Source organism: Hemicordylus capensis, chromosome 7 (genome assembly GCF_027244095.1).
Source record: "Hemicordylus capensis ecotype Gifberg chromosome 7, rHemCap1.1.pri, whole genome shotgun sequence".
Taxonomy (NCBI): domain Eukaryota; kingdom Metazoa; phylum Chordata; class Lepidosauria; order Squamata; family Cordylidae; genus Hemicordylus; species Hemicordylus capensis.
Window position 1 is genome coordinate 25,338,429 of NC_069663.1, and position 17,627 is coordinate 25,356,055.

The window sequence follows — 17,627 nt, forward strand, 5'->3', positions numbered from 1 at the left end:
TTGCGTAGGGTCTAGGCCCAGCCTGCCTACCCCACGCTGCCTCTGGTTCTCTTCAGGCAGCAGTGGCTTGCAGTGGAAAGAGCGGGCAGAGGCCGGAGGGGTCAGATCAGCCAGCCAGGGCTGCCTGAAGGGGCGCCATCTCTTCGAGCAAGATCCTGGACTGCGAAGACCAGGCATGTCTATGGAGCTGGAGCAGACACCCACCACAATACAGGGTTCACAATGAAGAATATCTTCACAAACAGGACACAAAAGCCCTTGAGGAAAACCCATTTAATGCAGACAGAAGAACTTGTGTTTGTTTGTTTTAATAGAAATCAAGAGGTAGCTGGAATATCCGCTGCAATGGCCATTTCTGCCCTCTGCGGCCCTCCCCTGAGTATCTGTTGGATTACACTGCAAACCTCCCTGGGCCAGAGATGTACAGCCCCCTCCCAGCACTCGAGAGCGACGCCCGTCTTCAAGCACCCCAGGGCACAAGCCACGGTGCTCAGGAGACCAGAAATGCAGCCAAGGAGGAGTGTCGTCTCCTCAACCCTCAGGACCCAGCAGTCCTAGAGCCAGCGATCGAGTTCAGCAACTCTGGCTCTCGACTGCTACGCCTCAGGCTGCTGATGGATCCGCATCAGACTTTTCTAGAGTAGGAGTGGGGGGAGGAGGGAGGGAAGCAAGGTCCCATCGGCCCAGGAACCACCAGCTGATCCACCCACTCCAGAGGAGACGTCCGCGGAGGACACCGTTCACGCCGAGGAGTCTTTCCTTCTCAAGTGAAGACGGAGGGGTCTGTGGCCTCTGGGCTGAAGGGCGGGAGAAGCGCCTCCCAGGCTCCCGCCTCAGAAGGGCACGGCCCGCCAGGGAGCACCCGGCTCAGCACTCCACGCCGTAGCGGTCGAAGTTGCGCAGGACGACAGCCAGCTGCAGGTGCACGGTGCCCATGGCGCGGGTCTGCAGGCGGTAGCGGTCGGCCCCCGTGTAGACCAGGTCGCTGTTGAGCAACTGGGGCCCCCCGCCCACGAAGACCTGGGACACCTGCTCCTGCCAGGAGCCCAAGGGGCGCCAGGTCACACACTCCAGCTGGTGGAACCCGGGGCTCGAAGGGACGTGGCAGAAACCGTAGCCGGACAGCTCGCTGCGCCCGAAGGAGTCTTGGTGCCACACCTGGACGTGCAGCTTGGGCCAGCCTGCCACACGAAAGAAAGGCGGGGACAGTCACAAGCACACCAGACACGGAGCGCAGGCTTCTGAATCCAGGCGGCACCAATGCGGCCCCTCCCACTCTTGCCAGATCACAACTCCCATCGTCCCCAACGACTGGCCACCGTGGTGGGGGAGTTGTCGTCTAGCAACAGCAGGAGGGCCAGAGTTGTGCAGCCCTGTCTGACAATGCTCACTGCACTCCACAGGACTCCCCTCCACAGCCCACACAAGAGCCCTGTAAGGTAGGCCATCCCGATTTCCCCAATATATTACTATCTTCTTATTTATTTATAAAGTAGTTTGTTAGGCATATGGAAATAAGAAACAACACAGGCTGTGCCCTTAGACTTACATTTTAAGAGGACTGGTCAGGACAGGTTAAGAGAGAAAAGGAGAAGTCACTCCAGGATTTGTATCCCGCCCTCTGATGAGCCAAAGTAGCAGGCATGACCCCCTCTCCAAGGATCTCACATTGCAACCGTCCTAGGAGGTAGGTTTGGCCGACAATGGCGACTGGCCCAGGGTCATCCAGTGACCGCTCCCGCACCTGCCAATTCGGCAGTTCTTATTTCATCATTAGCCAAGTTGGCTCACAAGTTTGGGGGTCGATGAGTCTGCCTGAGCACTGTGTTCCCAGAAGAAGAAGAAGAAAGGAAAACCGGGAGGCGGGATTTATTAACTATGTGGAATCTTGTCAACCGGCGGTAAAGGGAGGCAGCAGGAGACTTGTGGCAGCTTCTCGGCATCAATCCGCTCCCCCCTTTTTTCACCCCCACTATTCCGGTCCAGCTCAGCTGAGCTGAAGCCAGGTCTGAAGAGAGGCAACGGAGGAGCCCAGGCAAAACAAACCGGCTTTGCGGCCACATACAAAAGGCAGCAGGCGCTGGCAATTAATCCTCCGCTGTTCCTGCCGGATTCTGCCAGCAGCCAGCTGCTTTCGGAGCTCTTTTGTCTGATGGAGCGTACACCATCCACGGATTCATTTCCTTTTATCTAGCCAATTATATTTGGTGGGTTGAGGGGGAGTAAGGAAGGGGAGAGAAATGAGAACACAGAGCCCCCCCCACACAAAGCAGAACCCGCCCCCCACGCTCCCAAAGTATGGGACACCAGAAATCAAGAGTGGGTGAGAAGTCGTAAGAATGCCCCATGAATTCCACTACTGCCATGCTGGGATGATGGAGGGAAAGATGTTACCCCAAACCTCACAGAACAAAAATGGGTGTGAGAGAGAGAGAGAGACCTCTCAACAGCGACTAGCAAGGACTCTTCAATGGGACCTCATGTATGAAGGCAGCCAGAGGCCTCTGAAGATGCTGCACAACTAACGTAGGGGTTAACTGAGTCAACCTTGAGCCCCTGGTCAGGATCGAACTTGTAACCTTCTGGTTACAGGGCGGCAGTTTTACGACTCATTTACTCAGACAAACTCCATTGTTTCATGACTGTAGGTCAGCTGGAGGGAAGGGTGCCTCTGAGCATGGGTAGAGTGCTCCTCTCTCAACTGCTGGGGAGCTGCGGCCAATCATCTTGCAGCCTAACTACATTACGAACCTTCAATACCACTTTTGTAACGGATTTCGTTTCCTCTCCAAGGATTTCTGGGAACTGCAGTTTGAGAAAGATGCCAAGAATTCCCCATTTAGGGATCCCAAGCCACACCTTGCAGAACTACAGGTCCTAGGACTTCCCGAGAAGAGGAAATAACCTTTCAACCTGTTGAAGGGCCAATTCAGACCCCAAGATTTGGTGTGATGAGAATAAGTCTTCCCTTAAGATCACAGGGGACTGATCCTAATTTGCAGGGCAAGCACAAACCATAGTTTGCCAATTCAGATAAAACGGCAAACAGCAGTTTGTCTCCAATTAGGAAAGGAACAAGAAGCTCACCACATACAAGCAAGGAAGGAATCGCACAGCCCAAGACTCCTTGAAAGATTACTTTTGCAGTGCCGAACCATGATTTGACATTACATCTGAGTCAGTCTAGCCTTTGCATTCTGTTATTTATGAAAAATATCTATAGCCCACCTTTCCACCACCAATGTCAAAGCACTGGAATTGTATTGATAGACTGACCCACATTACTTAAAACCACAACACAACAAAACAGTTTAAACAAATAGCACAAAGATGGATGGAACACATAAAAACAGAAAACAAGGCTTACAAAGTTCACTCATCATACTAGAAGTCTGTTTGAACAGAGGATGTTTTGGACCCCACAGCAAAAGGCCATCTGCAAGGGAGCAGGGGGGGGCATATCCTTGGGGAGGGAATTCTGTAAGTTGGGCACAGTCACTGGAAAGGGCCAACCAGGAGAGCCCCTGATGCTGGCAGCACACCGAAGAGACCCTCTCCAGCAGAACTGAAATGAACAGGCACACTCATTTGTGAGCACAGAAATGCCCCGGGGTGGGTGGGCGGGCTAGAGACTCATTATGGTCGCCCTGAAGAGGAGGCTCCCCTACACACGGATGCCCCACACCTCAAACAACTGTTGAGGCAACAGAGCAGGGGTCAGAGAAACCCTACTCACTTCAAAAATGATGAAAGATCTCCCTAGCAGTCAGGAACTAGAGAAGACAAGACCACCAGCAAGGACGCAACTTGCAGGTCTCTTCATCCTTCACAGCTCCGGACTTCTACGGCATCGTGAACATGAGATCTATTCATCCATCATTTTTGAAGCACAGCCGAGCCGGCATTTTTTCCAGGCCTTTGGTTGTCGCCAAGGGGTCAGCTCTTACCTTGCAAGCCTTTGGTGGCAAAGTGGACATCAATGGGATGGGACCAGTAAGCCACATCATCCAACTGGGGGTGGTCGACTTGTGTCTGCCCTTCCCGGAGCCCTGAGAGTAGCTTCCAGGCGCCACCTGGGAGAGGAGAAGGAGGGAAAAACCCAGGTGACCTAGTTATAAAGCTGCCTTATATCGAGTCAGACCTTTGACTCACCTGGCCATCGGTGCCTCCTGTGCACGCAGCAGCTCTCCAGCATCTGTTACCCAGACCATGGAACTAACTGTAGGGCCTTCAGGATACAAAACATATGAGCTACCACAGAGCTATGGATCCTCTCTAGGAGAAGAAAGTTACCCAGAGATCTTCAGCAACCACTGGGTCCTGAATTTGTAGAAGCAAGCGATTCCTGGGGTAATCTGTACCCCCATCCTACATATGGGAGGTCTCCTAAGCCACAAATCTGCCAGTGCTAGAAGGGAAATGCTCTAAGGAGCAGGAACTCTAACCACTGGTCCACTTAGCCTTCGGTGCCATCTACTCTGACTGGCAGCAGCTCTTCAAAGTTTCCGGCACTGGTCTTTCCCATCCCTTGCAACTCAAGATCCTTTAACTAGAAATGCCAGAGGTTGAACCTCGGACCTCCCGCATGCACTGGTATGTGCTTGTCCCACTGAATCCCAGCTCCTGCCCCCACTCCAACCCACAAGAGATGGGGGGGACCCAAGTCTCAGTCTCCCTCTCATGTTTTAACATGGTGGCAACTCCGAAACTCCAGTGCTCCACTAACCTGTGTGTATCCCCCATTTGCAGAAGAGGCTACTGCTGGGGAATCCACTGGCTCCGACAATCTGACCAATCACGTGCACTTCAGCCATGGCACAGAACTAAGAGAGAAAGGAGAGCAGAAAGATGATGCAGAATCACCTAGGGCTGCTGCTATCTTTATTTATCCATCCATCCATCCATCCAATTTCTATACCGCCCTTCCAAAATGGCTCAGGGCGGTTTACATTAAAACAAAACAATTAAAATAACATTAACAGTTAAAAACAGAGATTATAACACACCACAAAACAACAACAATTAAAGCCTAGTTATAAAGCTGCCCTATACTGAGTCAGACCATTGGTTTATCTAGCTCAGTATTGTCTACACCCACTGGCAGCGGCTTCTCCAAGGTTGCAGGCAGGAATCTCAATCTCAGCTCTGTCTTGGAGATGCTGCCAGGGAGGAAACTTGGAACCTTCTGCTCTTCCCAGAGCGGCTCCAGCCCTTAAGAAGGGGAATCTCTTCCAGTGCTCACACATCTAGTCTCCCATTCATATGCAACCAGGGCAGACCCTGCTTAGCTTAAGGGGACAAGTCATGCTTGCTACCACCAGACCAGCTCTCCTCTCCTCACCAGCTGCACTGCAGCCCATGCCTTCATACAAAAACTACCCTGCTAAACCAGACCAAAGGGAGTCCATCTAGTCCAGCATACTGCTTCTCCTGGAGACCAGAAAACCCCAAAGCAGGGCTTGAAGCCCACCCTGGCAACTGGGGTTCAAGCTGCCTATGAACATGGAGGCCCCATTTAGCTATCCTGGTCTTAGCGAAGAGATTAAAGCAAAGGTCCAATTACTCCAGTATCCTGTATGCAACGAGACGCCGCAAGAACAAGGCATGGAGACGACAGCCCTGTCCTTGGTCCCCTAGCATCTGGTATCCAGAGGCAGACTGCCCCTGAATGTGGAGGCTCCATTAAGCTATCCGAGCTAACATACAACCAATCTAGCTCTAAGGCATGCACACTCACCCGTACAGTCACACCACTCGCCCTCAATTTTGCACCCAAAAAGAGGGACAGAGAGGAAGATTATATTCCCTTCGCACGTGCAAGCCAGGCAGAACGCGTCCTTCACTCCGCGCACGCGCAATGTACACACAACCTATTCCATTACCTCTCCCCACCTGCAAAAAAGCCCCTCAACCAAACGGGCAATTCTGAACGCGCTTCCGGAGCTCTGTTGCCAGGGCAACGGACAAGCCGCGCCCAACGGGCGAACTTGATTGGTTAGGAGAAAGGGATGCAGGATCCGCCCAAGGAAAAGCGGGCGGTGGGAGGTGGGACACTGGAGCCGCCATCTTGAGCGAGGCAGTCAAAACTATTGCTATTGGACCTAGAGATAGGAAAAACCTAGAGTCTCACACACCATATAGACACTTCCGGCTTAAAATCGAACTTATTTTTTTCACTCTAACTCCCACTGTACAGTGCCAGGGCAAGAGGGGAATACAGAGCCGACGGCGGGAGCGACGACACTCTGGGCGCACATGGACTTACGGGCAAAAGTGACTCGCTCTTTGTACCGGAAAGCTAGTCGGAGCATCAGTTTAGCCCTTTTTTCTACCTCTATGACCTTGAATACGTGGCCGTCTTGGTTAAGGTAGAAGGCGGGGAAGGCGTTTGCGTGCATAAGGAAGCGGAGGGGGCCATCTTGAGTGTGTCCGGCGTCTAGGTGAATATAGCGGGGTGGCCACGCCCACCTTGGTGATCGCACAGGCTGGGACGAGCCGACATGTTGGATGGGTCGCAGGAGCCATTCTGAGGCAGCCATGTTGGGGAGGACGTTCTTTCCCGTTACCTGGGCAACGAAGTCGGCCCTCGTAGAGTCTTGGGTTCAAATTCTAGCTCAGCCATGGAATCTCTGGTCTGCCCTCCGTTTTTATTTGTTAAATGGGGAAATCAAGTTTTCCCCTTGACACCATCAACTAGATATAGGCAGCAACTGAGCTAAAGCAGCTTAGCATATTTACCTATAACATTTGCACCTCACATAAACTATATGTAGATTGCATGTGCACTCCAGGGGAAAGCTGTACCTTTTGAATTTCTTCCTGTTGTCCTGTAGCTAAAAGCGCAGAAACTTTGCAGAAAAGGAAACCAAAAAAGACAGTGATTCAAACAGTGACCTACTTTAGGTGACTGTTGCAAGGATAAATTCCAGGTGAAAATGGAAGGGGATTTTTGATTGTTTTTTGTTAAGCATAATGTGGGGGAAACAGAGAGCAGGTGGAATTAGGGGGCTAGGACTGCCAACCCGCTCTTCAACCTTCAGCTCAAATTATATCTCTTTCTCCAGCATATAGGAAAAAACATAAACATTTAGGTACCCCAACAGTATTTTTCATCATCTAATATGCAGTTAGTTCCTAAATACTATAATTTCCAGAATCTCCCATAATATAATACTAGCAAAGTCCTTTTATGTACTTTTTTTAAAAAGTGATGTTCAGCTCATTAAATGGGAACACTTGGAAAAATGTGCTCCAGGAAGAGGCATACCAGGAACATCAACAGCTACAATTTGTGAAAATAGGCACCGTGCTGATTAAATAACAGAACACAGGAGCCTCGTGTGCCTGCTAGAAGAAGCCTTGCAAGAGCTCTCTGGACCAGGGAGATAATGTTTCTTGGTGTTCATCTTTTTATGACCAAACACAGTGCCTGAAATTAATTAACTCAAGCATTTTTGGAACGGGAGATTATAGCTGTGTTTACAGGAGGGTTTAAAAAAGGAAGTTTACTCTCTTGCCATGGAAGCTGGAATCCATATTTAGCAGAACTTGTGATTGCAAGCCTGCTGTCCAGATCAGCGGTGATCATGCCTGGGTGGCCTAGAAATGTTTAGCATCAGAAAAAGCTCCCCTCTCTTGGTTTGTTCTGAAGATGGGGAGAGATAGTCCGCAGAGGAAGGTCACCCCAACCCCTGGACAATGCAAGAGGAGAGCAGGCCAATCGACCCTTGGCCATCTGTCAGATGACTCCTAGTGCTACAAGTCAAAGGAACATAGGAAGCTGCCTTCTACGGAGTCAGACCATTGGTCCCTCTAGCTCAGTATTGTCTACACTGACGGGCAGCAGCCCTCCAAGGTTTCAGGCAGGAGTCTTTCCCAGCCCTAGCCAGAGATACTGCCAGGAAGTTTTTCACACAGGGCTTTCAAAGCCCTTTAGCTTGCATCTCCTCTGGAATGGAGGGGGTACGTTCACATATCGGGCAGATTTACCCCGAAGTCCCTACAAACTACAAGGGAGCACTTCACACACAATTTGGGTTCTTCACTGCACATTAGAGTGCAGCCTGATTTATATCCAGGCTAAAAAATGAGAAACCTAAACACAAGACAGGAAGCCACAGTCCAGACAGAACATGGTGAAACAGACTAGTTCCAGATCGGCAAAGGAGTAAGACAAGGCTGTATACTTTCTCCTTATTTATTCAACTTATATGCTCAACATATACTGAGAGAAGCTGGACTGGAAGAAGATGAGCGTGGTTTTAAAGCTGGAGGAAGAAACATCAATAACCTGTGCTACGCTGATGACACTCTGGTAGCTGAGAATACAGATGGTCTGCAAGCTCTAGTAATGAAAGTCAAGGAGCACAGTGAAAAAATTGGATGACAACTAACTGTAATGAAGACTAAACTAATGACATGGGTACAGCAACCAGCCTCAGAATTGATAATGAAGACATTGAAGTGGTGGATAGCTTCTGCCTTTTAGGATCAACCATCAACAGTAAAGGATCCAGCAGTCAAGAAATATGTCACAAGCTGGCACTTGGTAGGGTTGCAATGAAGGCCTTGGAAAGGATATTTAGATGTCATGACATGTCTACACCTACAAAGATTAGAATCGTTCGGACAATGGTTTTCCCCGTGACACTCTATGGATGCGAAAGCTGGACTTTGAAGAAGCAAGATAGAAAAAGTACTGACATTTTTGAACTTTGGTGCTGGAGAAGACTTATAAGGATACCATGGACAGCCAGGGGAAAAACAACAACAAATGGATCATAGAACAAATCAATCCAGAATTTCACTTGAGGCACAAATGACTAGGCTCAGACTGTCAAACTTTGGACACATTATGCGAAGACTCAACTCCCTTGAGAAGTCCATCATGCTGGGGAAAGTAGAAGGAAAGAGAAGAAGAGGACGACCAGCAGCAAGGTGGATGGACTTGGATTACGACAGTCATGAAGTCACCACTGAGAGACCTTAAAGGCCAAGTTGAAGACAGACCATCCTGGAGAGAATCTATGTGGTCACTAAGGGCTGACACCAACTTGATGGCACTCAATCAATCAATCCATCCATTTTTAAAAAATAAACTTTTTGCGTTGGGTTTTTGGGATAACTGTGTTCACAGTAAAGCCTCCCAGAAAACTCACAGTAAAGCCTGCAGTGTGGAGAACTCCCAGGGATTGAACCTGAGACCTTCTGCATGCAAAGCCAATGGTCTACTACTGAGCTAAGGCCCATTCCCGAAGTCCTGGCTAGTTGCCTGGTTCCCTATCTCACTCTGCTTGCACACGTAAGAAACGGGCAACACCTCAGAGCAGAAAATGAGATGTGCTTGTGAACTTATCCCACTATTCTCACACAAAAGATCATGACTGGAAACACACCACCACCACCATCTTTACACACTGCTGCAGGCTCTTTCCCACCTGTGCTACACTGTAGCTTTCTTTTGTGTTTTTAAAATGTGTTATTGCCACAGAATTCAGTGTATTGCACAGCATCCAGTCATTCATGCATATTTACTGACATACATGCATACTACAGTCAAGATGTGTCCCAACCCTTGATTTAATGCTAGAGACTGGGAGTCAAGAAGAGCTCAAGGAATGATAAACAACTTGGGACAGGAATACTGAAAGTCCACCTCCACCTGGCTGTGTATAAAGATTGCCTGGGCTGGAAGGTTCTCTTCTGCATCCCATCAACCTCAGAACTAGGTTTAGCTGGGATGCAGAAGAGGGCCTTTCCTGCAGCCTCTTGCAAACACTGGAGCTCCCATTCTAGAAAAGCTACTATACCCCTTCTTTTCTTATAAACTTCTACTGCTGTGTGAATACTCCCTTTCCGCATACTTTTTGTTTGCCAAATGACTAGATTAGTACTGTCGTGTTTACTATCTTTTTTACTTGCTGTCATCCTTTTATTGCTAGGATACTGAATTTTGATTTTATTGCTAACCACCTTGGGCCTGTTCTTATGGAAAGGCAGAATAAAAATACCTAATAAAATAACGACAACAGCTTGCATGTGTATCTGTGCACACATTCACAAACATTGTAACAGGCTCCTCAAACGAGAAAACTGGGACAAAATAAGAAAACTGTTTTCCAAGGCCAGGTCCCCAGAAAATAGAGATTGTTCCTCATATGTTGAGGATTGTTCCTGCCAGACTATTTGTGGAACTGCAAATGCACACACAAGGAAACACAGCCGCTGGGAGCGACACAGGAGCAAGCAGTCACTAGGTGCTGCAGAAAACGGCACAGAATGGTAGGAGGGTAAGAAGCAGAGTTCTGGCTGGTCTCAGGTGTTTCCCCATTAATTTCAGTACTGGGGGCAAGTGTGCAAATCTCCACCGCATGCATGGAAGTGTCCAAGTGAACGGGGAAGCCTCCGCTCAGCGGCAGCTCTGTTGTGCTGCTTGTGAGCCTTTTATTTAGTTATTTCATTTATTTATTTATTCGATTTCTATACCACCTTTCCAAAAATGACTCAGGATGGTTTACACAGAGAAATAATAAATAAATAAGATGGATCCCTGTCCCCGAAGGGCTCACAATCTAAAAAGAAACATACGATAGACACCAGCAACAGTCACTGGAGGTACTGTGCTGGGGGTGGATTTATATCATGCTGTTCCTCCAAGGAGACCAGAGTGGTGTATATGGCTGTATTTATCACCACAACCACCTTGTGAGGTAGGCTAGGCTGAGAGATAAGCGGCTGGCCCAGAGTCACCCAGTGAGTTTCATGGCTGAGTGGGGATTTGAACTTGGGTCTCCCCAGTCTGAGTCAAACATCTGAACCACTACATGTGCCTGTGGATGATGGGAGATGAGGACTCCTGCCACAAATGACAGGTTTAGATCATGTTCTCAGGCACACAAATATACGGGTCTCCTAGAGGAGGAGTTTAGGAGGTGGGGCGTTTTCCTTCACACAACTACTTCACACAACTACTTACAAGAGTTGGTTCCCACGACCCTCAGAAGCCTCCCAGGAGGGGCTCCCTGCCTCCCAAAGGAAGGAGAGCTGGTCTTGTGGCAGCAAGCATGACTTGTCAATTTAGCTAAGCAGGGTCTGCCCTGGTTGCATATGAATGGGAGACTTGATGTGTGAGCACTGCAAGATCTTCCCCTCTGGGGATGGAGCCGCTCTGGGAAGAGCAGAAGGTTCCAAGTTCCCTCCCTGGCAGCATCTCCAAGAGAGGGCGGAGAGAGATTCCTGCCTGCAACCTTGGAGAAGCCGCTGCCAGTCCGTGTAGACAATACTGAGCTAGATAGACCCATGGTCTGGCTCAGCATATGGCAGCTTCCTATGTCCCTATGTCCCATGCCTCCACTTGGCAGGCAGGGCCACAATGCCAGGCACCGAGTCACCTTTCACAGCCCAGCCTCAGCTCTATGCAGGTTGACACCCCTCGCCTACACTGCCCTGGAATCTGATGCGCGGTATAGTCATAGTGGCCCCTCCAGCTCAGTTCCCCAGCCGCCCCTTGCAAAAGGTGGTCACTTTACTCACTCCTCCCCACCGCAATTCGGCTCAAATGACGTACTGTCTGGAGCTGGGAAGAGCACAGCATCAACACGAATGCTTAATAATAATAAAAGGAAGAAGAAGGAGAAGCCAAGCAGGCGCTGTCTGTATTAAAAGCCCCCTGGTGTTGATTGAACTTTCCTTCCTGCTATAGATTTCCAGCACTCCCCACCTGTCTGGAATCCACTGGCTGCTGCTGCTGGGGGCTTTGATAAATGGCTTCTTAAGTGTCGCTCTCATCTCCAGCTAAAATGCTGCCAGGGGCGCTTTCCCACAGAGCAGTTCCTTAGCAGAACATAACAGACAGAACAAAGGGGGAGAGAAATGGAGGCAAGGGGGGGGGCTTCTCTTTCCTCTGTGCCACCTGTGGAAAACCCCATCTGCACAGATGGGGGAAAGTGTAGGGCCAGGAGGTCGACAGGGTCAGCCTATGGAACTCAACTCAAGCAGCTGCTTCAAGGGGCCACAGGCTTTTTAGGGGCGTCAGTGAATCAGCATGCAGTCGAGGATGAAGCAGAGAAGTCTCAGCATAAAGCAGGGCAGCGTTGCAAAGGGTTCTGGGACAGGACGACGGTTCATGCCTGGGGGGCAGCCAAGCATAATGGGCAGACCCTGGCACTGCATGGAGAGGGCTAGATCGTCCACTGAATTTGGGGTCTTCTCTTTGTGCAAATAATATTATTTATTTATTTGTTTGATTTCTCTGCCACCCTTCCAAAAATGGTGGTTTACTATAAATCAGGACTGTCCTGTTTGAGGAAGGTGTGTGTGTGTGTGTGTGTGTGTGTGTGTGTGTGTGTGTGTGTGTGTGAGAGAGAGAGAGAGAGAGAGAGAGAGAGTGTTTAATTTTACTTTAAACATTTTTATCCCATCTTCCCACCTATTTATTTATTTATTTATTTATTTACTTACTTACTTACTTATTTACCATATTTCCATACCGCCCAAAACTTGGTTCTAATATAGCCCCCCGCAATTAATATTGATTTGTGCAATACTGTCTCTGTCCACGGTGCCTTGCAGAGTTATATAGTAAGAAATGGATAGGTCCTAGCCTCCTAGGAACTTACAGACTAAGATGAACAATGGAAACAACAGAGGGAGGGAGAGAAGAATGCAGGTCAAATGCCATTACAAGTGCCTAAAGTAGGGGTTCCCAGCGTTTAGTCCCCAAATATCATTGGACTACGACTCCCATCATGCCAAGCCAGAATGGCCTCTATTGTGTCTGGTTGGGAGCCCTCAACCTAAAGCATAGTTACAGTTGGGGAAAAGATGAAGAGGGTAAGCCAAGGGTCATGCAGAAAAAGCGGGTTCCAAAGGGAGATTTTATGGAAGGGAAAGAGATGACACCAGGCACACTCAGGGCCAGGGAGGGAGTCCAACATTTGGGGGTAGCGATGGAAGGTGTCCATCTAGGAAGCAGGAGGCAACGAGCGATAGATAATACAAATAGCAAATACGGCCGCTGATACAACTACAAAGCATAATGATAAACAAGACATGACGTTAACTGTTGCCAAAAGCTTGGGTCGATCTTTCAAAAAGCTTTAAACTTGTGCCTTGAGAGCAATGTCGGCACCTAATCCATGTGGCCAGGGAAGGTACGCTGAGTCTGGGTGCCAGCACCAAAAAGGCCCCCCACGTCATCCACTGCACAGCGCGGGCGTTGTGTCTGAATCCCTGCCTTGGGTTGGGTGCTGGATAGGCAGTCGCCATGTGCAGCTGCCTCCTCCTCTATAGACTGGCCGAGGTGCACTCTAGGCAGGCCTGACATCGCTCAGTAACCTCAGTGGGTGCCCAGGACAGGCTTGGCAACAGCCACTTGCCTGGTTACCTGTGGCGAGTAGTAAGCATCAGACAGCCAGGTAAGAGGAGTCGAGCTGGCTCTTGCTAATCATTCAGGCCCTTGCTGGGTCACACTCCATGCATGTGGGTGGGCAGGCTTGTACAACGAGGCTAGTCGTGGAATTATGTATGGACTTACATATGAACTGGGGGAGAGAACATTTTAGAAGGATGGGACTGACTGCAGGGGCAGGTGGGAGAGATTTCCTGCTCCCAGCTCTTTTGTGGCACAACGGTGTCTGTTTCCGAGGCACAGCAGAGGAAGAGTGTCGGGGGAAGGCAGCTGGCTACAGGAAGGCCAGGAAGAAGCAGACAAAAGAGCGCTCGAGGGCTGCATCTAGCAGATGCAGCCGGAGACGCCAAAGGATATATTATATGAACATTGATTACGATCATTGTTGTACCGTGATGGCGCGGTCAATGGACATGGTACGTTACAGAACAACACAAGAGGAAGAGCAGCCACACGCACCCCGCAAGGAGCTTACAATCCAAATCAGCACCAGCCTATCAGAACTCAGGGGTCCCAGATCAACCAACATCAAAGGAAGGAGAGGTGGGAGGCAAGCCAAAGGTCCCTGTGGTAGAGGAGGATGGAAGTTGCAGTCCAACAACACCTGGGCGCCCAAAGGTGAGAACCCCTGGCTGAAGCACATGTTCCCAGGGGGCACCTTGGTTCAGTATGGAATGTATAAGAAAGCAGACGAAAAGTCACTCTCACCATCTACCTTTCCTGGGCGGGCAGCGTGCCAGGGCTGACTTGCCTTGAGGGCTAACCGTGTGTGCCTGGTTTCTAATTGGAATCTATCCTGTCATGAAGTTTTGTTCCACCTTCCTCTGATCAATTAACGATGCCTTAAAATGGTAGAAGCCTCCCCGCCCCCGGCACCCACTTTCTGCAAAAGGTCCCTTAGGCCCACTTATCCAGTCACCTTTTAACCTTCTTTTCAATTAGCCAAACAGACCACGTTCTTTATGTGCTTGGTTGGAAGGTCACACTCTTAGTATGTGAATTCTTCCAGTAGCTTGTGGATGAAAATACTTCCCCAGGTTTTCAAAATACTTATGAAAAATAAATGTTCATTGCAGCTGAGATCTCTCTCTCTCTCTCTCTCTCTCTCATATATATATATTCAAGCACAGTGCCCTAACTATATACAATCCCCTTGAGTACAGCCTAGCCCTCTCACTCTTCCCTTGGACTTCAGCAGGCCTGTGTTGGGAGCCCCTGCCAAGGAGCTGCATAGAAGCAGGAGCCAATCTGTGGCTTTCCAGCCCGTTTACATGCAACAAAACAATTCCTGTGTGCAACCATCACAAGTGATTGTCTACACACATGGTTTACTGCCAAATATGGTGTGCAAAACTGCTACTTGTCAGGATTTCCAGCTGGACTACTGTCTCCGTCTTTGCTCCGAGGTTTACAAAACGAGACAGTATATAAGTTTCTGCCACACTTTATGGTCAGAATTTGCTTGGTGTCCTTTCTCCTTTGGTGGGAGCATAACAAGACATGGCAGGCTGGTTATCAAAAGTAGCTCAACTATTTCCTGCCAAAGGCACAATCTCCTTCCAAGGCTGCATAACAAGACATGTGTGTAGTATCTGGAGTGACGGTCAGGAATTGATCATCACTTCTTTCTTCATTCCAGAGACAGTAAAGCTTGATGACACTGCCACATTTCCTCCAGCCCATCTCTGTAGTGCTAAGGACTAGAAACTTGCTCTTTAAAAAAAAAAACCCACCATAGTTGATATTCTAGGTCAGATTTGGCTTCAATAACAGCCAAAGTTTTGACTTCAGTAACAAATTTTCTTAGTGCTATGCACTAGTGTCTGGCTGTGGATAATCAGGAGTGTGGACAACGCACTCTGCCCATTATAAGATACATTATTCTGTACAATTTCATAAGCAACTGGTTCTGACATTCAAAATAGGTTCCACAATATAGATCAAGTTTTCCTGCCTGTGCCTGAGGAACAGTCCTGTGTAACTCAAAAGCACTGTTTGGCCCACTGGAGGTCCTGTCTGACTTGATTTTTCTCATTCTTGGAGACCACAAACACAGCGATTCCCATTTCTCTTGATAGTGACTAGCACTCATTAACAGCCCTGGCATTGATGACTCCACAGTTTTCTCAGCAACAACCACCCCAACGGCTGCTTTCCTGGCCCAGCTGCCACAGCAGAAACACAGACCGCACCATCAGCAAATTCACACTAGCTGCTCCTAAAAATTACTGTTTCAAATTCCTTTTTTACAATGGCTTTGGGAAATGGCCCATCCTAGCCCTTTGGCACCTCTAGGGGGCAATGTGCAGGCATTTCTAAAATCTGATTGGAAGGTTTGTGGGGCTTTTTCCCTACATGGAGAGAGGGAAATACTTAGGTCAGATAATCCCTTATGGAGGTTTTATCTTCTCCAAAGCATCTTAAGCAGCATCACAGCGCTGGGTTTTTCTTTCCCCCCCACAGGGAGAGGAAGAGAAAGTAACATTGCTTTTCTTTACAGGAGGAAGAAGATTAGACCACAGAGACACCAAATCAGAGAGTCCAATTTACCTTCAGATTGGTAGGATTTTGAAACAGAACCTGGGAGTCCTGTCCCCATCTCACCCTCAATAGTAAATCCCAGACTGCGGGCTCCGAGATAAGTGCTAGTAGAACCACAAAAAACAAGCAAGTTAAAATCATTAAAAGGCTGCTTCGAGCCCGCAGACACAAATCCACAGAGGAGGCGGCTTGCAGTGTCTCTGCCCGAGTTACTGGTGGGCTTCTTGTCGCCTTACAGTCAAGAGACACAGTAACAAGCTTCCAGTAGTGACTCACCTGGGGGGTTGCTCCTCTTTCACACCCCAAAGAGTCAATTATCCGCGAGGTGTCAGTGAACCCCTGCAAAGGAGGAGAACCTGCACCTTCAGCAGTTAAGCAGAAGAGGGAATTTGGGCAAGGAGAGAGAGAGGCTTTCCTAAGTACTAAAACGTCCAAGGAAATAAACTAGAAATTGGGCTTTAAAAAAAACACAACCCTAAATATCCCACCTGTTATCCCGCCACAGAAGAAGGAGGGGCTAGAATTCAGTGATATTGCACATGCCTTCCAAGCAGAAGGTCCTGCTACAAGTCCCAGCCATTCCAGTTTTAAAAGGATCAGATGCCCGGCATCTCCAGTTGTGAGGAAAACTTCTGCCCCAAACCCTGAAGAGTAGCTGCTGGTCAGAAGAAGGCTGGCCTTCAGGTTTGTGGGATCTACTTGGCTTTGTACTAGAACCCCTAGGGGGCCACCAAGCAGGTAAAGTAAAGTGTGCCATCGATCCAGTGACCGATACAGGAGTTCCCCATAGTCTGGGGAACATTCCAGTGGGGATTCGAACCGGCAACCTCTGGCTTGCTAGTCAAGTCATTTCCCCGCTGTGCCATTAGGTGGTTCCACCAAGCAGAGGCAGGTGCAAAACAGTGACGGGGTTAGAGTCAGTCACAACATGGCCACTTTTAGGGCAGAGCCCATGGCCTGCTACACCTCATGAGCCATGAAACTGCTGACACATATAAGCCTAAATCAGAATCACTACCGATTCTAACCTGCCATTCTAAAACTAAGACAGCAAAGACCGCGCTGAAGGCAACCTATTACTAGGTCTATTTTACAAGTGAAGGCCCAGAGGCTGAGAGAGGCGGTTAGCAAAGCCAACCATGGCACAGTTTGGGTTTTTTTAAACTTGCATGGTGTTTGGGTTGTGTGTTTACATGTGCGCGTGCTGGAGACATGATGCCTCCTCTATCATTACCCCACTCCAAGGTTCCCTGCAACAGCTGCTGAGCCCTGAAGAATTATGGCATGGAGTTGCTTAGAAAGGCATTCCCAGAAGGGACAGACAGCAAGATAATGAGCTAGATATACAGATTATGAAAGAGCAACTCATTTTGGCCCCACCATCTGACCTCCAGGGTACAGTTGGGGCCTACAGGAGGAGAGCAGGTCTGGTAGCAAGCATGAAGTGTCATCTTTGCTAAGCAGGTTCTGCCCTGGTTGCATTTGAATGGGAGACTACATTTGTGAGCACTGTATGATATCCCCCTTAGGAGATTGGGCTGCTCTGGGAAGTGCATCTGCATGTTTGCAGGCAGACAGTCCCTCACTGGCATCTCCAGATGCCAGGGAGATGCCGGCCTGCAACCTTGGAGAAAGCCGCTGCCAGTCTGTGTAGACAATACTGAGCTAGATGGACCAA

General features: G+C 49.0%; 1 protein-coding gene across 9 annotated transcripts in view; it reads right to left on the reverse strand.

The window, feature by feature from the left end:
• The window catches only part of B9D2 (B9 domain containing 2), a 31,601-nt gene that overhangs the window by 8,051 nt on the left and 5,923 nt on the right, over nt 1-17,627 (reverse strand). For 4 of the 9 annotated variants that reach the window (XM_053267103.1, XM_053267105.1, XM_053267104.1 and 1 more), the window contains exons 3-4: nt 4,727-4,823; nt 3,948-4,073 (exon numbers count right to left, since the gene is read on the reverse strand). In XM_053267103.1, the coding sequence (XP_053123078.1) occupies nt 3,948-4,073; nt 4,727-4,823 (223 nt within the window). The other 5 variants (XM_053267109.1, XM_053267108.1, XM_053267107.1 and 2 more) reach the window with 5 other exon arrangements.